The 26,948-nt window shown below is 35.1% G+C and overlaps 1 protein-coding gene across 50 annotated transcripts in view; it reads right to left on the bottom strand.

Moving 5' to 3' along the window:
- The window catches only part of ptprd.S (protein tyrosine phosphatase receptor type D S homeolog), a 998,444-nt gene that overhangs the window by 14,302 nt on the left and 957,194 nt on the right, over positions 1 to 26,948 (bottom strand). For all 50 annotated transcript variants that reach the window (XM_041574091.1, XM_041574084.1, XM_041574101.1 and 47 more), the window contains 7 exon segments: positions 21,966 to 22,141; positions 14,550 to 14,669; positions 12,387 to 12,541; positions 6,312 to 6,597; positions 5,994 to 6,172; positions 4,386 to 4,512; positions 3,244 to 3,369 (listed from right to left, as the gene is read on the bottom strand). In XM_041574091.1, the coding sequence (XP_041430025.1) occupies positions 3,244 to 3,369; positions 4,386 to 4,512; positions 5,994 to 6,172; positions 6,312 to 6,597; positions 12,387 to 12,541; positions 14,550 to 14,669; positions 21,966 to 22,141 (1,169 nt within the window).

Here is a 26,948-nt window from a genome sequence, read left to right as displayed (position 1 = left end):
ATTCTGCTTGGAGAAACGAGAGTCAGAATATTGTACATAAGGTAGTAATGGTATGTACCACAACCATGCAGAGGATTTTCAAATTTGATTTAATATTTGATGAACAAATTAAATTAGGCCCACATTATTATATAAGTCCTTAAAACAGAAATGAGCTTAACCACGTAACAACAAAAATCATCACTCTTTGGGAGTGCAAAGGAGCTATACCACAGTTAAAGCTTTACTTTAATAGGGCATGCATCTATTTATAACAAGAGCCATTTAAATAGGGCTTGCACTGAAGAGACATTCTAACAATTATTTTTCTTAAAAAGTTAAATTGAATCCTTTGTGGTTTTCCATAAAACAAAAACAGTCAAACCACTGAAGATTCACACAATAGTCTATGTTGGTCATGAGGTTGTACATCTCTGTGAGTTCATACTTAAATTCTCACATGAACTCAGTTCTTCCCTCTCCTTCTGCTACGAGGTGAATAAGAAAGGTAAGAACTATCTATCACCCTCAAGGAGATGCAGTACAGTAAAACATGCTCAACATCACTGAATTTATAGAATGTTTGCCAATGTACATAAAAAACTGTGTATTTCAAATATTAAACATTTACACTATAATACATTTCTGATTTACTGCTTTCAATTATAAAAGTTCAGTTGTTTTCAGCTTTATGGCATTTCACACAATACACCAATATGAATATTGTGCAGTCCAAACTGCTGCAACTGTGACTAAGGCTATGCCTACATTAGGGTAAAGGATGTCATCTACAAACAAGACATTTTATAAATGTCTCAATCAACAAATCAACAACAACAGTTGGGCATGACTTTTAGAATAGTAAAATGTGAGTTCTAAAAAAAGAAGAGCCAAAAGTGGAATTATAATGTGCAAAGCTTGGAAATATATTCTTTGAGAATGCTAGATAGATGCTCTGCTGTTTTGAAATAACAAAGTAATGAAGTATTGAGTAATGAAAAATCTATGAGCAGATAAGTAGAAAAAAAGAAAATGAAAAAGAAAAATCATCTAAAACCTACCAGAATCAACATATTCACATTCTAATTTTTGCTGCACAGATGTGGAATTTAAAATTCAGCCAGCACTTATATTTTAATGAAGCAGACAGAGTTATCACACCAGTTGGCCCAATCTCTTGTTGTGTAATGCTCCATTCTGCAATGCCCATACATTTTATCAAGCCTCATCATAGGTTTTTTTCCAACAATCCTAGCTAAATATGTATGACGGTACATGTGTTACATCTGCAATACAAATGTTATAATAATTTGTTTGAATGTCTGTCAAAACACTAAAAATAATAAATATAGTGCCATACAAAATGTAATTGCACAACATGACGGGGATATAGTGAAATGTTTCAAATCTCCCAAGGAGATTTAGTGCTAGTGAGAGGCAAATGCATGTTATTCATTAGCATGAATGGCAAGGTCTCATCAAAATAAATATCATACTGCTATTGGCTATGGAGCATTTTTCAACAGCTGTGCCACAAATAGCATTAAAATAAAACTGACACCTCCACCTGAACAGTTTTTTGCCCTGTAAAATCAAGTGCACTCAAAGCCTTGTAAATATTGTAGGTGAATGTGCAGGATAGTGTAAAATCTGCTTATACACCATATTTAGGCTGGTGCCACACAGGGCTGATTCTTGGTGCGTTTAATCAGCTGATCTGCTGGACCTTGCCCGCTCCTGTCCTTGCACTCACAGGCAGGGCGTTGGCAAGGGTGCAGAAACAAAGAGCGGCTTTTGGAACCAGATTTTGATTGAGAAATCTAATACACAATTTGGATGGCATACTCTGCCTGGAAGATGTATCTGAGCTTACTCTTTCAACATAACCAGAAATTCTCTCTCCTCTACATGCAGGATTTGTGTAGGGGTTATTTTGCTTGTGCTGGAGTTAGTTATTTGAGTTAGAACATCAGCTAGGAAAGGGAGATCCCCTAAAACATGTATTAGACCTACCTATCAGTCAAAATCCAACCCTAAATTCTGCATGAAGAGAGAATGAAGAGAGAGAGAGATTGCTGAGAGGGAAAAGATCTTATTTCCATGAGATTAATCTTACGTTCAATGTCAATTTTTGTGATAGTTCCCTTTAAAGAATAATTAACAAAACCTTTCTTTCTTAATGAGGTCCCTGCTTTTACAGTTGTGTAAAGAATAATTGCAGTGTGTTTAAAAAAGTATATTTTCGTAAACACAAATCCAAACATGAAGAACTATTTATCAAATTTGTCTTATTCCTTTACAGAAAGTGAAGAAAAGGGAATATTGGGATGTTCCAGAAAATTTGCGAATTTCCCATGAAATTCGCGAAATGGCGGTATATTCGCGAAATGGCGTGTTTTTGACGCCGGCGTTTCGAGAATTTATTTGCGCCCATCACTGAACAGTACACATTTGATCTTCCTGGAGCTGATCTTTACCATTTTGGCTATTCTTCTATCCAATCAAATGGTAGTTTTTCATTTTCTTCTGTGTCTTTCAGGTTATGGTTGCCATGTTAAAGCCTTTGAGATCTGCACTTCTTTATATGTTTCCCCTCTTCAATCAACTTCCTGTTGCATTCCTTCCTTAATTAAGGGCTGTAATTGACACCTGTTTTTTCACAGAATGAATGACCTCTGTAATTTAACTCCACACTGCTATTACTTTAGGGTCAGGACACACAGGCAGATTCGGGGAGATTAGTCATCCAGCGACAAATCTCCCCGAACTGCCTCCCCTGTCTTCCTGCTGGCTAAAATGTAAATGGCCAACGGGATGGCACTCGGCATCATTCATTTTCCGAAGTCGCTCGAAGTTGCCTCACGAGGAAACTTCGGAAAACTAATTGCGCCAACGATTTACATTTTAGCCGACGGGAAGGCAGTTTGGGGAGATTAGTCGCCCCGAAGAAGAGGAGATTTGTTGCAGGGCGACTAATCTCCCCGAAACTGCCTGTGTGCCCTGATCCTTAAACAAGCCTCAATTGATGATTCAGTATCAGCAGCATGTATGTAATGACTGTTGGTCTGTTGGTTTTCTATTACTCTACTACATCTACTAGTAAATTATTTGCCATATATAATTTCTACCAAAAACAATGATTGATCAGGTTAGTGATATGCAAAGGCAACATTTTCTTTTATACAGAAGTAAACACAGGGATCAAGTGCTTAACTGCTTAACAGAACCTCCACATATTTATGTATGCATATCATATTATCTTACCCTGGCGTCTGTGACTTTAAATTCCCGCAAGATATACTGTGGCATGTTATACTCGGCCATTGGGTCCACTACAAAATACTGATATCGCGCAGAACGCTCAGCAGGCCAATACTGATGGCATTTTTCCTGGTAAAAAGAAAATGTAAGGACAATCTGGCATATTTAGAATATCAGGTTTATACTGTATACACAATATGGTGTCATTCTATAAATATTATTAATTGAAGGAAAAATAGAATGATTAGACTGGACTTTTCACATGATTAGGCCTGACAAAAGCATAGCTGTAACTTCCTAAAGATATGGGAATTTGGGTAAATGAGGTTACTAAGATGTATGTGCAGTTTTGGTTTGTGCAGTGCAAGTTAGCAGACATCTTGACAGGATTAGGATTAGAATCAAATTTGTTGTACATGTGAATCAAGCCACCTTCACAAATAAACATATGGATTTAAAGATACTTGATTCAGTTGATAAGAGGCAATAAAGTGTCATCAAACACTATTGCAGGAGCAGCAACAGCAGGGTGACTTTCATGACAGAATAACTCTTAATCAGCCTTCATAATATAATATCAAATGCACCAAGCAACATTTAGACCAAATATGTCTTTTGTGTTTTTATTTTTCGTATGTAGAACCTTAATGAAAAAGAAACAAAAACATGTAATGTTTATTTCTGTAAATGCTGCGACCAGTGCTCCACCCTTAATTTTGTGTATGTTAATAACTTTATTTATCAGGCTGGTCAGATGCCCAACCACAGATTATTCAGAGCAGCATGGTACAGAAAAGCTGACTGTAAATCTTCAAATGTTTAGAAATATATGACTGGATTCTGCCATGTTTTGCTTTTCCAAGGAAATATTAACCCTCAACCATTCACTGTAATAAAACAGTGCATGGAACACACCGCCAACACATGGGGACATCTTTGTTCTGATCAGCAAAACAAGCCATATGGAAGCTTTACTGGCTTCTGAATTCATAAATGGTTAGATTAAATATAATTTCTTAGCCTGTTTTCATTGACATTATTGATAAATCAGTTACTAAAATGTGATGGGAAACAGCAATAACATTTTTCACAAAGTGTTTTACTTCTGATTTAAGAGAAAACTAAAACAAACATCAGACACTTACTCTGCCCATTTCTCGAAGTTTAGTTAGCATAACTACAATAGTTGAATTGTGCTCCCACAGCATTCTCCAGAAGTCTTCTGTTGTCTCTGCTAGTGGACCTTGTGTAGCTATATAGGCTTTTTGTTGCCTATTTTCAAACAAAATAGGGTTCATTAGAAAGAAAGTACTGATTACTCTGCATTACCATAAAACAAAATTAATTGTAGGTAGCGCATTTACCAAAAGCACGGGCTTTACAATTTGTGTTAAGCAATTCAAACTCAGAATTAGTTTAAAAAAAAACAAACAAAAAGTTATGTTTCACTGGGATATTACAGAGAAATAAAACTTGAGGGCAAGATAAATCCAAGAGATATACACTACATTACTTATGTTTATCATAGGTTTAATGACTAAATATGAAACATAAATGTTGCTACCTACATCTTCTGGAACAAATACTAAAGGGAAACTATACTCCTGAACATATCACATAAAAAAGCCCACATGTAAAACACTATTTTATATAAATAAACCATGATCATGAAAATCTACTTTTCTACTAGTATGTGCCATTAGATAATTTTAAATATGCCATTGGATAATATTAAAAAGAAACATTATTATTATTATTGTATTATGTACTGGGCTGCCCCTGAATCAAATCACTGTACAGACACACACAGACCAAGGTTACACATGCATATGCATGCTAAAGTACATTAGCCAATGAATGGCAGAACTGTGTTTTACTCTTACACTTCTGTTATAGTTAGAGCCGGTATTACTTCCTATCAGGTGATCTTGGAGGAAGCACACGGATCATCTGATCATTGCTCAGTGGCAACTCAATGTAAAAGATGTAAAGGGCAATACATATACATCTATCTATCTATCTATCTATCTATCTATCTATCTATCTATCTATCTATCTATCTATCTATCTATCTATCTATTGATTTGGTAAAATTCTTTAATGGGTCACTTATCATGATATGAATAGTTTTCCGATCCCTACGCGTTTAACTCAACTTTTGGTCATTGTTTGCTTGATAAAGTCTACCGCTGAGCTCAGAGTTGTTTTCATAAATGGCCAAAAATAGGCATTTGCCTAGGACCAACAAGGAGAAAAGATGTTCAATCAGATCTTGTCAGGTATAACTTCTTTCTGAAGCTTTTGAACCAAGGAGCTCTACAACAACTATTTTAATTTATTACATTTTCTGTTAGATATTATGCTCCTAATGGGTCTTTCTATTATAAACTTGGTGTATTTTGTGGAAGCATTTTAATCCTTGTGGTGTGATAATGGAGTATCTGCTCCTATGGTTGTTGGCATAGGGAGGTGCACCTGGATCTCAAGAGACCACTTCTTTACTGCTGCTTTATTAGTTCTATCAGACTTTTCTTAGGACTGTAAGATCTTTGCCCTGGGCCCAATAGTAGTTTAAAGTGACCCTGAATAAGTTGTCATGTTTTTCTCCCTGTATCTCATCCACCTGACCATTATCAAATTTTGCCCCCTCACTATCCAAGATATTTAAAAGACTTAAGGATCTGTAGCAGCTGCTCCTCTTATTGCTTCGTATGCCACTCCAATAAAAACATGCTATTAAAAAAATACTTTACCTATATCCATCTATAAAGCTTGCATTGATATAGTCAGATCCTTCCACCCCACGAATTGGTTGTAGGCAGACCCTTGTAGATTCATATGGCATAATATTAACAAGGCGGTTTTTGAATTTATTACATGGAAGATTGGCACTGATGAACCTTGAAGTGTGTGCTTTAGAACTAGCGAGCCGCTGTAAGATAGGTAGAAACATTGTTACTAAGTTTACTAACATTTAACATTTTTTAGTCATACAATAGTGACACCAAAATGCAAATTTGTATTGTTAAGGAAATACATGTCTTCTCTACGCAGACATATAGGTGCCTTACCTTAAATTCTAACTCCATCCCTGTCACATTCTCTCCTGGCTCTATCTGTGTTAGCTTCTGAATATATGCATACAGGTTTCTTGCTGGCACTTCGGTATTGCCACATGTCACCGCCTCCAGCAGTGCATCATGGATAAAGATATATTGGTCCTCTGTTTGAACCATGTAATTCCTCTGAGCTCTCATTAAAGTTACATGACCATAAATATCTACAGTTTTTTCATGTCGTATTCTCTCAAGCATAGCATCTATTACATTGAAACATCCAGTTCTGCCAACGCCAGCACTGAAAAAACAACATAAAATATAAAAATTAAACTTATTGTTAACAGTAACTATGCAAACATATTTTCCATAGCTAATGTTTATACACAACATTTTAGAATTCCAATTCACATAAGTACCACTAGCACATTTAAATATCTGTATGAATGAAGAATGAAAAGCAGAATCACTTGCTACTTTTTACCCCAGACCTATTTGTCACCTATAGGTTTCTAAAATCAGGGATGGTGATATAAAAGGTGGTGGCAAAATCATGGGGAGTGGTTTAATGATATCTGGGCAGGGTGATGATAAAGTGGGAGCTAAGCTATCATGTAAGGGGATGGGAATTTGGCACACGAGAATGGGACTGTCTGTTCCATGTACAGGGATTTGTCTGGGTTTCAAAGTTGTGATACCCAGACACCATAACAAAAGGAAAATATCAGTTTTAACTTAGGCTTCCTGGTTCAATAGGTCCATTAAAATTCCATCGACACAACATAGTAGCTTAATGTAGCTCAATGCACAAAATGTCTCAGCATTCTTAACATCCTTAATATATTGATAATGGGTTGAGTGCTGAGGACCTCTTGTCCTGCCTTTTCTAAGACATAGACAACTCTTTTTGATATCTTCCAGTAGGCCTGGGCAAATTTGACTGATTTTGTTTCGCCAAAAATTCGCCGCTGGCACAATGTTGCCAACGACCATTAAAGTCTATAGGCATCAAAATGTTTTTGATGCTCTGCAAAATCGCGTCATTTTTATTTTGACTCGCAATGGGCTCATTTTCATGGCGAAACAAGGTGGAAAAATGTGCCCATCCCTAATCTTCAGCACAGTATTCTTCTGTATATCTGTATATGCAAATACCTTCTGTGAATTTCACTTGACACAAATTATTTGAAGGCCATTATCATATTCCCAGCTTGCTGTTGGCATTTATTATCCATTAAATCTTCATAAAAATATGGTCAGAAATGTGTCAGTTGGATAGAACTAATTCTAGGAATCAAGCTAAAAACCAGAATACTGTACATACTGTGTTAGTTATTCAAGTAAGGGACTACACAAAACCTTTTTTATGGTTTTTAAAACATGTCATATAATAATATAATAATATGTTTCATATTAAGATGATATTAACATATTAAGATGGTGGGAGGCATGCCAGGCATGTATTACATATGTAGCCTACCCCAGGTCCGGGCCTACCCACACCGAGCCGCAACCCAACGTGGCACATGTGCATGTGCGTGGAGAGGGAGAATGTGAGCGTTTTGCACTGCAACTTTTTTTGCACGAAATCCATTTAATTCAATGGCATTTTTTGTGCAAAATCCAATGGGCATTTTCCAAAGCGATATTTTGCAGCAGTTTCTCAAATATATTCACTGTTGACAAATTGCATGTTTTTACTGCGAATCTATAACTGCCAAAATATTTTGCATATATATCTGTAACCACCTTGGTTTAGAGTTATGGTACTTTTAAATCTTGTAGATTTGGGAACTGTAGTTTTTAATTCGCTTCTGAATCAACGCTTTTTTGATTAATATGAAATTCCTTCCAGAAATGTATAGTTAAAAGCTGAGTCACACCAACAATACATAATTTGCATTAATATTACAGGGGGTCTTGGATGGTTTTTTTTTTTTTTTTTTTAAATATCTTTTGAGAATTATTTTTTTTTTGCAGTTTCTTCATTTCTTATGTTTTTGCTGTCATCTTCATTTTGCACATTTGATCATAAAAGTGCTATCTTTAACCAAGCCTTAAGGCTCTGTGATGTTTTGTCAGTTACATCTTTTCGCTGTTCTGGAAATGTAGCATTATTTTTTTTTTCAGTTTGCCAAGTAGTCAGGAAAGCCAAAACATGCAGGGTAGTTCCTTTATAAGGTTTAAAACTTCCTGGGGACTTCTAATATTTTGCCCAGTCACTAAAACACTCTATACATATGTTGACATTACATAAATAAAGGATAATAAATACAAAATGAAGTCAGTTTTTCCCATTCATTTACATTTATTATACATCCATCATTCAAGCCAATGCCTGGTTGCTATATGCAGTGACCCAAATAATAATATAAGCATAGTGTGAAGCATAATGTGAAGCATAGCAGAACAAAAATGCTGTAATTTGACCAGCAGACTGGAACCTACTACATTAAGGCAGTTTTCCAAATTTGCCAGAGGGGTTCAGTAAATTTAGTGTATGATATTATTTTGGTATAGTCTAACCCATGTATTGTACTAGACAACTGACTGCAAATATGTCCCCCTCTCCAATATCACAACATTTTTGAGTGTTGCTCAGAATGGCAAAGCAGGTTGAAATGTTAATATTTGTTAATATAACGTATTATGGTATTATTATTATTAACATGTATTTATAGAGCGCCAACGTATTATGCAGTGCTGAGTAAGTGATATAACATGAATGTAGTTTTGTGCAGTATGTTTGCAAGTAGAATATTGTAGCCTACACTCATAGCTATGGGGTTAAAGTAAGGACAGCCAATCAATGCAAATACAAGCTTAGAAGATGAAATTCTATGAATCCCATTAAGATAGTGGAGAAGTGGTAGAGGGGGTGATATTTAGATAGGAAGAGGATAGGAGGGGGATGACCTGGGAATGAAAATATGAGTCTGAAGCTAGATCAAAATGTGAATTGTGTCAATGTGACAAAAGGATCACAAGGATTCCTAAAAACACGAACTGCTGATTCTAGAAGATATTCAACAACCCAAACAGCCTGTAGCTTCAAGACTTGATAAGTAATCCTCTCGTTAATATTAAAGACCATATGTATGAGTAAAATGTCCTTTCTGTGTTAAATATACGCGATACTAGATTTTATTTTATATATTTTAACAAATCTGACATTAGTTGTATGTTAATTATTTGATTTATCATTTAAATCAATATTTACCATGCTGCTAATATTTGTTGAGTTATTTTCCCCAATACTCTTCGATTTGGAATCTTAACAGTAAACCAGAAAGCAGAATGACTGTGCACCTAAAATTTTATAATTAATTTTATTGTTTATGGGGTTTTTTTCAGCCTGGCTATCATCTACATTGCTACATTTTAACCTTAGCATGCAGAATTACCCACCCTCCTTAATTCAAACTTCATTTTCCCATTTGCGGTCAGTCCAGAATATTTCCCACATACTGTATATGGAATGGCCATAAATTCCCTAAAGCAAATTAACTGGTAAACTTGTTTATAACATTTTGAAGACCCAGTTCAGCATTAACAACATTTCCGTCTGAAAGGTCTCCATGGACATATTTTTGGGGCTTTGAACAGTTTGTTGCTATCATTCTTATCCAAAACCCGTGATTTTGCTAATCTCAAATGACATTTCCCTATGTTGCAAAATTACACATGTGCTTTCTGCATATTTCCAATGACCTTAACTATCCTACAAGTTTAAATAAGAAACACATATATACTTTACTTTCTTGTCCTGTGCATTGTGCATAAAAGTGTCTTTAAATGAAGATATAGTTTCTATGAATTATAAATAGTTTTAGTGCAGACTAAGTACTGTAAATACTACATGTAAATGGATTAAGGAAATTTGCAGTTTCTTGGTGTGGACCTGTTAAGGACATGTAATGTGAACATTTTTGCCTACTTGTGGAGTTAATAATGTTCCCCAATGTGTGTATTTCTTTCTTCTCCTAAATGAACTAGTAAATGTTAAAGACAGTCACAGTTCAGCATTTCCAATCCTTGTCCTAAAGGGTAGGTCACTTCTAACTTATCTTATAGTGTATTATGGAATGGAACTTTTCATTTGTTCTTCATTTTCTTATTTTTATAGTTTTCTATCTTACACTTTTTTTATTGATCATTTGACACCCAAAACCATGAATTCGGATTATTGAACGAAACCCAGTTCAGATCAGGATATCTTCAAAATGTCAATGGGACATATGCCATTGACTTCTACATGGACTCGGCAGGTCTGAGTTGAAGTATTTTTTTTATTTGGACTTTTAACACCATCGAGGTGGTGGTTTTACCTTTTAAAAATTAGATTGGAAAATCAGACTTTAATAAATAAATAACCCCCTAAGAGTGGTTACATAAAAGAAAGGAAACGTCTTACTGGTTATTATGGGTTTCTGCTATACTTTGCCCAAAATTCTGCATAATCTCCCCTTTTTCAGTCATTAACTAATATTATTACTTTCCAAAGGTGGTTACTGATTTGGTACAGGTCACATAGTTGCAAAGAAAACACAAAGGACCAATGGGCCTCAATGCAATCTCCTTTCTAGGACCACCTAATTTATCTAAATTTATCTCTGTCTTTCCAGTGTCCTAAGCTGTCCTGGATAGATGAATACAAACACTACCTTTTTGGGAAATGGACTGAGTAATTGCTTTTGAAAATCATAACTTGAGGATAAATGCATAAAAGAATAGTTTACTTCTAAAACCATGTCTTGCAAGTTAATAACAAGCCAATAACAGAAAACAGACACAGCACTTTGTAGAGGTTGTAAAAAAACATAACAAAACAATTCAATCTCAAGCTATTTCAAGCTAATTATTTTTTTTGTTTAAAATGCAGACAGAATTTTGGTTGTAGCCAAGAGTCGCCTTTCCAAGCTGAGTTCAACGTGTTCCAGGTTATTCTATGTGCAGAGATAATAAGTAGAGGTTCAGCTGGGAAAACTCTGTAATACCCTGGTCCAGATCTCAGCTATTAGGTTATGAAAATATTTTTACATTTCCTGCAGATGGCTGAATTCTTTTCTTCACAAGGAATGTTCATTCAGAATTCATTATGGACAACTGCTGGCTTTGATTTAATATAATTTCTTTGACGCCAAACTCAACTGCAAAGCAGTGATATTTTCTTTACACAGAGGGACACAACACAAATAAACACAGGCAGACAATACAGTGAGCGACCACAGGCAAAACAAATTTGAGAAAAAAACCCCATAATGAAACAGCTTAGACTAAATGGATGTTTAAAATATTGCAGGCTGATATATATATATATATATATATATATATACAGTATATAAATAGTATTTGTTGAAAGCACTTTCACATGTGCTATCAACATAAATAAGCATGCATAAGCATATATATAAGGCTCTGTCTTAAATAAAAAAAAGTTAAAAAGTTAAAGTTATTGGATCATTTTGTTTTTAGAAAAAAAAAAGAGATCTGTATAAACAGCTCTTTTTCTCTTCTCTCTCTTTGTTGTCTCTTTTGGATTACATACAAACAGTTATCAATTATACAGGGAGTTTATCTGGGCACTGCTAATCTGGTAAAACACCGTAATCTCCCCCCACAATTGTTTACTAAATCCAGACAACTAAAAAATAAAAACACTTTCAGACTGGTTCCACACGGGGAGATTAGTCACCAAGGGATAAGTCTTCGCTATTGTGGACAACTAATCTCCCTGAAATACCTTCCCACCAGCAAGAATCTCCCATTTGTCCTATATAGCTCAAGAAATACTAAAACCACAGATTTTTCTTAATGAAAAATTTCTCACAAACCATATTCAGCAATTCAAGATGAAAAGGGGGTGTATTGATCCTTTTAGGGCACAGCATCCTAAGCACCCAGTCAATAACTATGTACTCTTCTATGTATATATGTACAGTATATATATATATATATATATATATATATATATATATATATATATATATATATATATATATATATGAGAGAAGTGCTTAGATAGCTAACTAAATTGAGTATGCCAGTTTATTACATAAAAAAATATTTTTATATATATATTCACTATACCTGCAGTGGACCACCATTGGGCCGGCGTCTGGAGGGTTACATGTTTTTACTCTTCTCAGAAAAGCTAGAAAAGGCGTGGGATGTTCTGGGACTCCATGATCTGGCCATGCAGTAAATTGGAACTGTCGTACTTCTCTCTTTTCACTTGATCCATTCTGTCCAACAAATAAAAAGATTACTTGCAGACTTCTATAATATGTGGGTGTTAAAATGTGATATAATAATCCTGGCCTCGATTCACGTCTCCTGTCAGTACTGTAGAAATAAAAATTAACTTAATACTTACCTTTTGTTATTTCAGCTCATTGTAAAGTTGCCTGTTTTCGTTTAATATAATGGGCATGACTAAACCATGAAAGAGCTGTTATTTCATATATTTGCAGTTTTTCTAAAGATGAGCTTAGATCAGCTCTGCTTCAGCATAAAGAGTGATTATTCAGGAAAGTGATGCTAGTTTGTGTGCAAAATGCAAAGAAAATGTATCGCAGCAAGTCCTAATTAGCTTAAAATATTGTGTCGTAGCATTGCAAGCTCTGCATAATTTCAGTATTGGACTTTTTATTATTTTAGTAATTATATGGTAAAGGTACAGTGCATCACTGAAACATAAAAGAGGGAGCTAAATGGGATAGGTTGGTAACACTGCACAAACAGATACATAGTTAAATAGTATGATACCCAACAGATGCCCTTTCTATGATTAAAATGATGTGTGATTATCTTCCACAAGTGGGAAGCTTTATTCAGGAGGCTGAACTTGATTTGACTTTTCAACTTCAATTTATATGTAACTGTAACATTTATATCATCGAGTTTAGTTATAAAGGAAAGGCAGAGCTGAAAAACACAGGTTTGCTACATACACCAAAACAAATCTCAAATATGTGGCCTGCATGCATCTCTGTGCCAACATATGAATCACATCAGAGGGTAGGATAGTTGTCAACCCAAAGGCTTACTAGAAAGTACATGACATGGCTGCAAAGTCCATTTTCACTTGCATATTGTTTGAGTTAAAAAGCTAATAAATTCAGCAACCACCAATATAAAGAGTTATAGTTTGCCCCAGTGTGTAGTATACTATAAAAGATACAAACTTTAGGCAAGTCTGAGCAGGGGTGAGTTGAGAAACTAGCATCAGACAGCAGCAGCCCACAAGTTGTCAGGGGCAACACAAAAGCCACTACTGATAACTTTAAGGAGGTTATTTATTAAGCTCCAATTTTTTTGGTCGGACTTTTAAAGGGGAAAATCTTTTTTGAGAAAAAAACTATATTTTTTAGGGAATTATTAAAGTCCGATGGTGTTAGAAGTCTGATGAAAAAGTACTGTACTCCAACTTAGATTTGCCTAGAACATGGCTTTTCCAAAAAAAAAAACATAGGTTTCAAGTGCAAAATCCAAAAAAAAGTACAATTCAGATTTTTTTTACCATTTTTTATCGTGACTTTTCCTGCACAAGAAAAATTTGTGAAACCGTATTGATAAATAGGGGGGAAATTCAGTGCAGACTAGGTCAGAGTAGTTTTCAGAAAATAGTGAGAACTTTTCAGATTTTGATAAATAACCGCCAAGAGTCAAAATTCTGATTTTTAAATTGGAATTTCAGCTTTGCTAGTGCAGAGAGCACGGTTGTGCTCTGGCATTTGAAATGATATGGCTTGGGTGCGAGAAGGGGTGGCTTTAGAAAGTCCGAAATGCCCCTGGGTCCAAGTCATGGGCTATACAATTCTGCAATGTGATAAATGTAGACAGTTATGAATAGGGATGGGCCATTTTTTTCGCCTTGTTTCGCCCAAAAAATGATGCCTTTAATGGGCGTCGGTGACATTTAGCTAGAAGCGAATTTTTGGCGAAAAACAAACGGGTCAAATTCACCCATCCCTAGTTATGAAGCATATTACATTTTAAAATGCAAATATTTGTTCTAATTTATGCAATTTCTTTTTGCAATAGAAAAAAAGATGGCCAAAAAATTTACACCACCTTCAACTTGGTCTTAAAATTGTGCAGTGCATTATTGTGTAGAGTAACATACTATCATACTATTTAACTTACGGAAACATACATTTTTGATTACTTTTATTGTATTGCATACTGCCCTAAACTCTCTGTATGCTATTGACTTAAATCAAATGATAAATTGTGGAAACAAAATCTTACCTTATAAAGTGCAAAGGTCCTGACAGTGTAGGTTGCAAGCTCAACAGTATCTAGCAAAGTCACTTGGATAAGGCCATAGGTTTCCGTTCCTCTGCTGGGCCAATACTGATCACATTTTATCTGGAGGGAATAAACATCTCTGTTATATAAAATGCTCTCATTCATTCTGGAGATGATTCTAAACTTATAAAGCCTATGAATTTAGAACGTATTTCTTCTAATGATACAGTATATATACGCTGCAGCATCTTTGCAATAAACCAAACTATGTTTAGATAATAATATAGATGTTATTATTACCAAGTCAAGTCTTGGGGCATTTTGGCTTTGACTGAATCACATCAATTCATGCTATAATCCTTTCTAAACATGCCAATCTTAGCTATTCCAGACCCCAGAAAAGCTGGGAGGGAAGCATAAATGGTCATGATAATCAAGCTTACCCTATAAACTTCCCCCCTAACTTTTCATAGCTATACTAATTGTCCTTATATTTGTTAAACGTTCTTATAACTTATCACTTCTCCTGCAAACCATAACTGGAGAGGAAAAACTTTTCAATCAGCAAATTCTACAAATCTTAAGCAGTAACTTTTAAAATAGGAGCGTTTTATGTATTATCTCCAGTCCCGTGGTGCTTTTCAGAGGAGATGCTTTAGTAAAAAGGGACTCAGGGGATATCTAAACACAGTAATGACCATGAAAGCTCTGCTCTGTGCTCCATACTGATACAGTTAGAAAAAATTTAGTGCTAGAAAGGAACAGGAGATAATTCATATATTTACTGTATAAACTCTGGTTACTCTCTAGAATCATATAACGTGATTAACACAGATATCAGCAAAAATATATAATTTTAAATGTGTAATTTGATAGCAAAACAAGCCCTCCAGGGAGCCTAAATAAATGTTTCCATAATTAAAAGTGAAAGCATTAGGAAACCCATATTGTTGTAATGCAGGCTGGTTAGCCACTGCTCTAATAAGGTTTACAGTTACAACATAGGAAGCCTTTAATTAGTCATATCTCAGTTGCAATAAAGCAGCGACTAAAAGAGTTGCACGTATTCCAAATGTAAACAAATCGAAATATTGTAGATATGGTTATAATTTGTTGCCAATTTACCCATGGCTCATACATATTACAAGCTTTTCTTGTTAAATGTATTTTTATAGCCGGCCCAAAAACAATTTTAAATTATTGTTTTGATTTGAGCTTTTAGATGCTACTATCCGGTCTTAATATCTGAGATTATCAAGTTTAACTATGACATCACTGGGCCTTTGGTTACTATCATTAGTAGTGTATGTGAGTTAATCTATGGTATGGGACCTGTTATCCAGAATGCTCGGGACCTGGGATCTTTCCGTAGTTTGTATCTTCATGCCTTAAGTCTACTAGAAAATCATGTAAACATTAAATAAACCCAATAATCTGGTATTGCTTCCAATAAGGATTAATTATATCTTAGTTTGGATAAGTACAAGCTACTGTTTTATTATTACAGAGAAAAAGGAAATCATTTTTAAAAATGTTGATTATTTATATAAAATGGAGTCTATGGAAGAAGGCCTTTCTGTAATTCAGAGCTTTCTGTATAACGGGTTTGCGGATAAGGGATCCTATACCTGTACTGCATTAATACACATGTTAAGGGCTTTAAACTCTTGAGCAATTGATCGGATTTGCACAGAAATATATATTTATAATAATGTGTAGTGATGGGCGAATTTATTCGCCAGGCGCGAATTTGCAGCGAATTCCTGCAATTCACCGCCGGCGAATAAATTAGCGAAAATGATGCGAAAAGCCAGGTCAAAAAAAACGGACGCTGGTGTCCAAAAAAACGGACGCCAGTGTCAAAAACAGACTCCGGCATCAAAAAAGAGACGTCAACGCTAAATTCGCCCATCACTAATAATGTGTTTATAATTAAAAAAAATCACCATCATTCAGCACTTGCACAGGATCCTCTACACTTGGGACTCCCAGGCAGCAGTTGGGTGTGCAGTCCCTATTGTCATGGCATTGGTTTAATTTATTATTTGGGAGCAACTGTGGAGAGAAATGATTTATCCATCCACTATGGCTAGGTTACTGATAAACTGAAAGCACATACTTATTATATATTATAATATATATTATAGTGCTGTACTGTGCCAAATAACAAAAATATACAAGGTACCTAAGCATACATAGTTCTGGATGGAATGAGATTTTTTTCTCCAGTACACAATGCAAACATAATTGGTGTTAGTTTTTCTTTTGTAATATATTCCAGCATTGCCGTACCTCAGAATTCAGAGACAAAAGCAGGATTCAGCGACAGCACTGGCATGCATTTCTGCGATCAATGTCGACATAATTAACTTAAATGAACAAATTGAAAACCTGGCTGCATCTGTTGAAACCCAGTGTTTCCTGCTGTACAAATTAAACTTTTCTCTCGCATAAGGACCCCCAAAAAGATTTGACAAAAGTGCCAGGTTATTTATTTATACTATTTGCAGGTTTCTGAAAAGCAGCTGTAAAAATGTAGGGTATTTACATGGTGCAAAATGGAATGTTTTGCTTATTTAATATAGCAAACATGAATGTATTCATTAAAGGACTATATTAGAAGGTTACCAGATTATGTAGAGACAGGGTTCACCTCTTGAAAATCCAATAAGAAGGACTGCACTATCTACATTAAATGTAAATGCATTATATTTGCAATGCAGCCCAGCACCTTGAACTTATTAGAAGTATGTTTTCCCTAAAAAGGGAAAGTCAGCTCTCAGTATTATTTATTATCTAGCATGTATATATTGCGCTGACAAATATATGACTGGATAATTTATCATTTAATTTATCATTTGCATCAGTCTCTGCCTCAGCGTAGCTTACATGACAAGGTCCCTATTACAGCCATTCAAGGCACTAGGATCATTTAAATGGGAACCAAGTAACCTTCCTGTATGTTTTTGGAGTGTAAAAGAAAAATGGAGCACCCTGAGGAAACCTACAAACTCACTGCCAATCGCTACTTGTATCTAAAATACCAAATGCAGCTCATCCATGGACTACATTAAAGAAAATTTCTCTAAATATCTAAAAATTTGAGATTTATTTAGGCAGCTTAACCACGTATTAAAGAAAATGTCTCAAAAATTCTTGAAAACTTATTAAGGGGCAAATTTACCTAGGGTCCAATATCGAGGGTTAATTAACCCTCGATATTCGACTGTCGAATTGAAATCCTTCGACTTCGAATATCGAAGTCGAAGGATTTAGCGCAATTCGTTCGAAGGAATAATCATTCGATCGAACGATTAAATCATTCGAATCGAACAATTCAAAGGATTTTAATCCATCGATCGAAGGATTATCCTTTGATCAGAAAATTGTTAGGAAGCCTATGGGGACCTTCCCCATAGGCTAACATTGGCCTCAGTAGGTTTTAGGTGGCAAACTAGGGGGTCGAAGTATTTTTTAAAGAGACAGTATTTCGACTATCGAATGGTCGAATAGTTGAACGTTTTTTAGTTCGAATCGTTCAAATTGAAGTCGAAGTAGCCCATTCGATGGTCAAAGTAGCCAAAAAAACATTTGAAATTCGAACTATTTTTCCTCTATTCCTTCACTCGAACTAAGTAAATGGGCCCCCACGTGTAAAAACCATGAAAAACTCTTATACAAAACTTCTCCAGATAAAAGCAGTCGAGGTCCCATAGAAGTCCTATTGGACTTTTCTTTGCTAGTTATTATCCAAAAAATTCACAATTTCAGAGGTTTTGGAGATAATCACATTTTTTTTCCGTTCGTACTGTTTATATCTGGATATTTTTATAACTTTCATTGCATTTGTGATTTTAGAGAAATTCTGGGTTTAAAAAGCTCTAATACCCAAAATTCGACCCTCAATAAATGGCCTCTCTGTTTTAAGCAATATATATATACAGGGCAGAAAATGAAAGAAAATATTTCATTGGCTGCTATGGGAAAGAAGCATTACTAACTTAGCTCATAATATATATATATATATATATATATACACATCTATCAAATATTACTGATCTTTTTTCTTTTTTTTTTTACATCCTTAGGAAAGCAGATCATAAAACTATTTTGTTGCATGAAAATACCAGCAAGAATACAGATGGCAGCTAAAATGCGCCTAAAGAAAAAACGTTTCCGTGCCTAAGTATGGTAATCTTCCTTAAATAAATTACCAGATACAATATATGCTTTGAGGTTTTCTTGACAATGAAAAATATTACGATAAAATGAAATATTTGCAGCATCTAATCTCTATTTTATTGAACGGGGATTATAACAGCTGTTACTACTCATAAAAACAGAAATGACTGAATGGTGGAATGGTGAACTGCAAGAGTTAATTCCTACAGTATGGGGGTTGTAGATTTCTCTTATTCCTCCAGGTGCATTCTGACAGTTTTGAGCAATAACATTTGGAAATGTCATTTTATGGAATAATAGGTCCCCGATCAAAACTGTTTTAAACAGGCTTTCTAGATGTTTTATAAAAGAAAAATGATGAATGTTGTAACATGAACCCTGCTTTTTCCCTTACACAAATGTTTTTTCTTTATAATATCACTGAACATTCTTTAGTTCTTTGTGTTGTTTTTTGTGCATTACATAATGGAAGTTTTTATTGTTATTTCAAAAGGAACCTGTAATGTAATTACATGTAAGTGCTCAAAACCTGTATTGTATAACATTGAATATTTTATGTGATTTACTGTCATTTATTATGATCTTAAGTACTATCAAAGTACCAAATTTGATCACATCATTATGCTTTGTTCTATGTGTCAAGGCTATAACTAATTGCAGGCAGAGCTCCAGAAGTGTTTTACAAATGTCAACATTGCTTAGACAGAAATTCATTTAAATAAGCTTTTTTTTTTTAAACATACATTTTTATAATATAATGTGGTTAATAGTCAACAAAGTTGTCTGTTTATAGTGTAGGATATAACCAGAGCTAAAACTAAATATCATTCATCTACTATCTAATGCCAGAAATGTTCTCAGGTATATGGTCCATAAGATCCATGGAGCTCTTGTGTGTGACCCCTGCCCTATGATTATCACCTGGAGATGCACTAATCTGAACTTTGATGCTCCCAATTTAAGTCAATCAGAGGACATATACCAGATGTAACAGTGGTTTTGATGGTAAATGTAAGTATTTTCTAACCAACGCATTGTTCTCACAAGCTGATGATTCTCTATGGTAGCTTTTTATAGGAAAACGATCCAATGACTTGGGTTTTACCAGTTTAGGTTCCACAGTACTTTATTTTATTTAGGAGGTTATTTACTAAACTCTGAATTTATCTGGTTGGACTCATATTTTTCATGATTTATTATGCTACAAAAAGCCAGAATCCAAAAATCCGGCATTTCAGACCTGTCAAGGACCCGTATAAGTGATTGGGAGAGGCACCTATCTCAATTGGAAGATATTGTGGTTTGCTCTGAGTTTAGTCAGAAAATCTGAAAAATTCAGGGTTTTTTGGCAAAAACCCCAAAAAATCAGGGGAAAAGTCAGAAGATTTGGATTTTCGCTCAATGTTATCGTTTTTTCCCTGAACCGATTAATTGAAGGTTTTTTTTATTAATAAATAAAAAAATAAAGTCAAATCAGGCATGGAAGTTTTTTTTTTTTTTTTTTTTTATAGAAAATATGAGATAAATGTGTTGTTTAGTAAATAACCCCCTTAATCTTGGAGTACTTCCACAGCCACCTTTAATCAAATGTTCAGATAGCAATTTAGTACTGCCTCCAAATGCCTGTTTCTGGTATAAAGGTCAATGGCATAAACTGGAGACTGAGCATTATTAGAATGAGGGCTTATCGATGTTTTCTGTCATTTTTCTATAGCTATGGCATTAGAAAAAACAGCTGCATTTTTTCAGTTGCTTATGTTGAACATGATGTGCTTTGTCTTTTAAATGTATAATGGAAAGTAAACCTGGTCTGCCTCACCTGCACAGTGGATCATTTTAGAACTAATTTTCTTGTCCTTCCAAATAAAAGTAAAGGCCTGCATAGCCATCTCCAACCAGATAAAACGTATCCCTGTAGATCAGGATTCTAGAGCACATCTGATGGTATCTAAAGTGTCCTGTGGATCGCCAGTGCAATCATGGTGTTTTTCTAAATGCTATTGCTATACTGAGCAAATCTATTCTACATTACAGTGATTTTAGCAATTGATTTTGAACCATGATCCTACAATCCTTTACAACTATACTACCCCTGTTACTTTGGACAGACCAAAAAAATCTTTTTAAAAACAAACTTATTTGATAATTGCTCTGGAAGTGCTATGTCATGTAAGGCTTAGTCCACACCAGGCAATTTGGAGAGATTTAGAGCCCTGGCGACTAATCACCTCTTCTTTGAGGCGTCTAATCTCCCCGAACCACTTCCTCTTCTCCTGCGCCGGCTGTAATGAGAGTCGCCTGCGTTATGACACAAGCGGTCCTTCGTTTTCTGAAGTTGCCTCACGAGGAAACTTCGAGAAACTTTGGAAAATGTGTCATAACGCAGGCGACTCTCATTACAGCCGGCGCAGGAGAAGAGGAAGCGGTTCCGGGAGATTAGTCGCCTCAATGAAGAGGAGATTAGTCACCAGGCGCTAAATCTCCCCGAATCGCCTGGTGTGGACTAAGCCTAATAAGATGTTCCTGTTACAATGCCTTGTACAATTTTTATTGCTGTCACTTTTGTTGTGTCACAGCTTGTAAAATCTTTCGTCTATCAAAAAATGTTATTTAAGTGACAATTCATTAATAAATGCTTAGTTAAAACAGTACTTTTTACCTTTCAGGGTTTATTTTCTTTTTTAAAATATTTCTGCATAGGACAATACTAGATACTATAGAGATACTAAAAGCAGTTTCTTAAAATGACTATAGGCTTTTACAGCTAAGGGATATATTTTCCAAAGTGCTAAGGATCTGGAGTTTACCAGGATAAGGAGTATTTTCAGTAATGTGGAAGACCATTCTATAAGGCTACTAACACACCCATTGTCGTCAAATAGATTTATCTATACATAGATGCTACTGTGATAATATTAAAGAGTAAAAAACTGTAATTGTTTAAATAGGACTCAATGCAATATGTCATTGGTCAATTTTAGGTGCCTTTTGGATGACAGACAACATACCTGTCCAAAACTAAAGATTACAACATAATTCATTTCTGCTCAGTTGTTTCATGTTTAAGATTACTATGTGTGAGTTTACACCGCACATCTGTACCTTCTTTAACATTCTAGACAAGTACGTTGGAGATTAAAATGTTATTGAAAGAGCAAATAACATGGAATATACTGTCCCTAGCATATCAGTATTTTGTTACAGAAAAAGAAGGCTATAAATACATATACTTACCCTGGATCTCTCTTCCATCTTTGTCATCATTACTACAGTTGCACTACGTTGTTCCCACATCATTCTCCAGAAATCCCCAAAGGTTTCTGGAAGAGGTCCCTGTGTTGCTATGTAAGCATTCTGTTTTCTATAACCATCAATGTAGTTGGAATTAATGTAGTCACTCCCTGGAATTCCTGTAAAGCCAATAAGCAGATTGTTGATATATGTATTTAGTATACAGTAGGTAGGAGGCACTATTTTTCATATACAGTATGAACCACAATGCAAATATGCAGAAACCTATTCGTCAAGCTAAAAATTTCCATTTATCGCCTTTGCTAAGGGTGGGCAGGGATGATGAGTTATGTGGCATGATGTCATTCTTGTAGCAATTAAAGGAAAACTATACCCCCAAAATGAATACATAAGCAACAGATAGTTTATATCAAATTGAATGACATATTAAGGAATCTTACCAAACTGGAATATATATTTACATAAATATTGCCCTTTTACATCGCTTGCCTTGAACCACCATTTCGGGACTCTACCTGTGCTGCCTCAGAGATCACCTGACCAGAAATACTACAACACTAAGGGGCCGATTCACTAAGCTCGAGTGAAGGATTCGAATGAAAAAAATTCGAATTTCGAAGTATTTTTTGGGTACTTCGACCATCGAATTTGTTAAATTCGTTCTAATTCGAACGAATCGAACGAAAAATCGTTCGACTATTCGACCATTCGATAGTCGAAGTACTTTCCCTTTAAAAAAAACTTCGACCCCCTACTTCGGCAGATAAAACCTACCGAAGTCAATGTTAGCCTATGGGGAAGGTCCCCATAGGTTTGCTAACCTTTTTTTGATCGAAGGATTTTCCTTCGATCGTTGGATTAAAATCGTTCGAATCGTTCGATTCGAAGGATTTAATCCTTCGATCGATCGATCGTAGGATTAGCGCTAAATCCTTCGACTTCGATATTCGAAGTCAAAGGATTTCAATTGGAGGGTCGAATTTCGAAGTATTTTTAACTTCGAAATTCGACCCTTAATGAATCTGCCCCTAACTGTAACAGGAAGAAGTGAGGAAGCAAAAGGCAGAACTCTGTCTGTTAATTGGCTCATGTGACCTTACATGTGGTTTGTATGTGTGCACAGTGAATCTTACGATCTCAGGGGGCGGCCCTTATTTTTTAAAATGGCAATTTTCTATTTATGATTACCCAATGGCACATACTACTAAAAAAGTATATTATTATGATAATGGTTCATTTACATGAAGCAGGGTTTTACACATGAGCTGCTTTACTCAGTATCTTTTAATAGAGACCTACATTGTTTGGGGGGTATAGTTTTCCTTTAACTGCAAAGTTTTGTTGTACTGCCAATGAGTAGCTGCAGCCACAGGGGAGTACTGCAGAGTACTTTAAGGGGGTGTTTTATCAAGGTTCGGATTTAAATTTTTGCCCCAATTGATTTTTTTGCACAAACACTCACAAATTCAAATGATCAAACTCAAATGTTTAGTATTTATTAAGCACAAAAAACGTGCAAAAATCAGATGTAAAGCACTGGCACCTAAAAGCTTGTCAGTTCATGTAGAAGCCAATGGGAGTTCAAGCCATTTTTTAATTTCAAGATTTTTGAGGTTTTTTTTGAGCTTATAAAGTCACAAATTCAAGATTAAATTCACAAATTTGAGGTATTCAAGTTTTTTCCTCTATTGTATGCAATCAAGTTTTTTTTTTATTTATATGTTTTAATTTATTTATCATACTGTGCAAAATAATTAACCCTGAACAAACTGTATAAAAATCTGGGTAAAACAAATCGCATTTATTAAAGTGTGGTTTTTACTTTACGCCAACGGACACTGCATTTAATGCCATTATATTTCAATGCTGCACAGACCATGTATAATCCAGTAAAGGGGCTGTTCGCTTTTGAGTTAACTTTTAGTATGATGCAGAGGGTGATATTCTGCTACTGTTTTTTTTCACCATTATTTAGCTTTTTATATTAAATGGCTCTCCAGTGTGCAATTTCAGCAATCTGGTTGCTAGGGTTGTAGCTACCATAGCAACCATGCATTGATTTTAAGAAGAGACTGGAATAGGAATAGAAGCAGGCCAGAATAGATGAGTAATAAAATGAGTAATAAAAAGTGGTAATAACAATACATTTGTAGCCTTAGAGAGCATTTACTTTTTAGATGGGGTCATAAATTGTCGCCTGGCACGAATTCGGGGCAAATTTCTGCATTTCAGATTTTCACTATTTTTCGTGAAACTGTCTGATTTTCATGATTTTTTCAATTTCACATCGATTTTGCGAATTTCGCGTGGGAGAAGCCCATCACTAGCTGCTGCCATTGTTGTTCAAGCTGAGAAATCTACCACACCAGTCTCGAGGTCTATTGTCACTCACAGGAATGTCTTTTTTTTTTTCTTTGACAGGAAGGGACCAATTTACTAACAGTGGTATTTTGTTCATTTTCCCAAATAATATCTTACTACGGTAAAAATCATGGCTGATTCTAAACCATGAAAAATATGTAAATAATTATATGAATAAAAAAAACACTAATACAAAACTTCACCATATAAAAGCAGCTGAAGTCATGGAAAAATCAATGGGAGAAATGTAATAAAAACTTTGCAAATAAAAATTTGTGTGTCACAATGTAATATTCTTTGGCTTTTATTGCATTGCAAATCTTAATTGCGCACTGCAAACCTTAAACACCTGCTCTGCAGTTTTGTTAAATATTTTGTCGCAAAAACTGGTTTGCGATTTTGAAACTTTATTACATACACTGCGCACTATTGCAAACTACACCATTCGCAATCACTATCTTACTGTCGTGTGAGGGGCAAAGTGTTTGCAAAGGCATCATATTTCACTTTGCGAAAATTTATTCGCATTGCGAATAAATAGCGACCAATATTACGTTCCCCCAAAGGGTTTGTCTTTAGCAAGGTTTTTGCATTAGTATTCAGATTAGCTTCCAATTTTTATTCGTTGGTGCTTTTAAGTAGTAGTAGTAGTAGTAGTAGTAGTAGTAGTAGTAGTAGTAGTAGTAGTAGTAGTAGTAGTAGTAGTAGTAGTTTCAAAATGTTTTCAATATCAATGACCAAAATTTTTTGAAACTGTTCCCTACAAAACATTATATTCTGCTCAATTAACTGGAGACGAAACTCCTTTTTTGCACATTATTGCTAAAGCAAATGACACCTTTTTTTCTTCAAAAAGATAGGTAGCAACTATCCCACACAGAATGTAATGTTGCAGCTTCTAGGCTTGCATAATTCAAGAGAAAAAGGATAATTCATTTTTCATTCGTCATATTGCAGACTTGCAGATTAGCAGTCAATCAGATATAAAAAGCTATCAGGCAAACAATCAAGGAAAAAGCCAAGTTAATTTTAGGTGATTTTGATTCAAACAGCAGCAGTGATTTATCCAACATTATACTGGCAAAAGCCCGTGCAGATTATAATATATTAAGCATATGACCTTGCTTGGCTCAATCCCTTGTTAATATACCGACAGGAAATATGACAAAGCATTTAGAGCAAATGTAATAAAAGAAGCCACATAAATCACTTTTATATTTACAGTAAATACATAATGTGGCTGTTGCGAGTTTATGTGAAAGCTAATAACACATCTTAAAGAGCAGGCAATATGATAGTTCAGGCCAAAATACTGTATGTGAATCCACTATTTTGGAATCGGCCAAAACCCCTGAATCCTTTGAGAAAGATTCTGCCGAATACCGAATTCTAATCCTAATTTGCATATGCAAATTAACAGTGGGAAGGGGGAAACATTTACTTCCTTGTTTTGTGACAAAAAAAATCATGACATTTCTATCTCCACCCCTAACTTGCATATGCACATTAGGTTTTGGTTTGGCAGAAGGATTCAGCCAAATCCGAATCCTGCAGAAAAAGGCAGAATACTGGCCGAATCCCACACTGAATCCTGGATTTGGTGCATCCCTAGTATGTATAAATTAATACATTAAAGAGGCAGCAAGTAAAAATAACCCGAAAATGCCTTTACCCATATAAAAACCTAACCCGTGGGGGTGAACTGTGTTTAACAGTTTTAAGTTAGAAAATAAACTGAAACATTGGATTTACTACAATTAGCAAGTGTGACAATGAAGCATTTATGGATTGTATTGCCTTGCAATTGTTTCTATGTTTCCCATTTCTATAAAAACAATAGGGGTAATTTAATAACAGGTAACTGGCAATTGAAAAAAAAATTTGGCTTTGCAGGTAAGTAAAGAGTTTATAGGCATGACACTAAGAACACCTTATACCCAATGAATGCCCTTGCTAACATAATAAGAAGGTGGGCCAAATAAATTCTTTTTGTACTATGCAGGTGTTGACCGCTTGAGAGGTGGCTCCAATTATGTATATAAACTTAAATACAACAACTAAATAATAAAGCCATCAAATGAAGATAAAATGGCCCACATATCCTTAAAGGAGTGGTTCACCTTCAAACAACTAGTTGGTTTCAGATAGATCACCAGAAATAACAACTTTTTCCAATGACTTTCTATTTGTGACCGTTTTTCAAATATTGAAGTGTAAAGGGTAATTTTTCACCTTCTGAAGCAGCACTGGGAGGGGGGGGTCACCGACCCTGTAAACTGTTCTAAATTGATACATTTAGTTGATACATTTGTTATCTTTATCCCTGCTGAGCAGAATCTCTGGGTTTCATTACAGGCAGCTGTTAGAATTGATACAATAGTTGCTCCAGAGATGCTGCTGAGAAATGTATCAACTAAATGTTGCAAAATTGTAACAGTTCAGCGTCTGCACCTGAATTACTGAGCTGCCAGACTCAAACACCAGAGATATATATGAACATTCAACTTTAAACTTCGATTTTGGAAAAACAGTAAAAAATAAATAATGGAAAGTAATTGAAAAAAGTCTTTATCTCTGGGGAACAATCTAAAAACAAGTGATTTA

Source organism: Xenopus laevis, chromosome 1S (genome assembly GCF_017654675.1).
Source record: "Xenopus laevis strain J_2021 chromosome 1S, Xenopus_laevis_v10.1, whole genome shotgun sequence".
NCBI classification, from domain to species: Eukaryota; Metazoa; Chordata; class Amphibia; order Anura; family Pipidae; genus Xenopus; species Xenopus laevis.
Note: the sequence above shows the minus strand (reverse complement) of the source record. Positions and strands in the feature narration are given on the sequence as shown.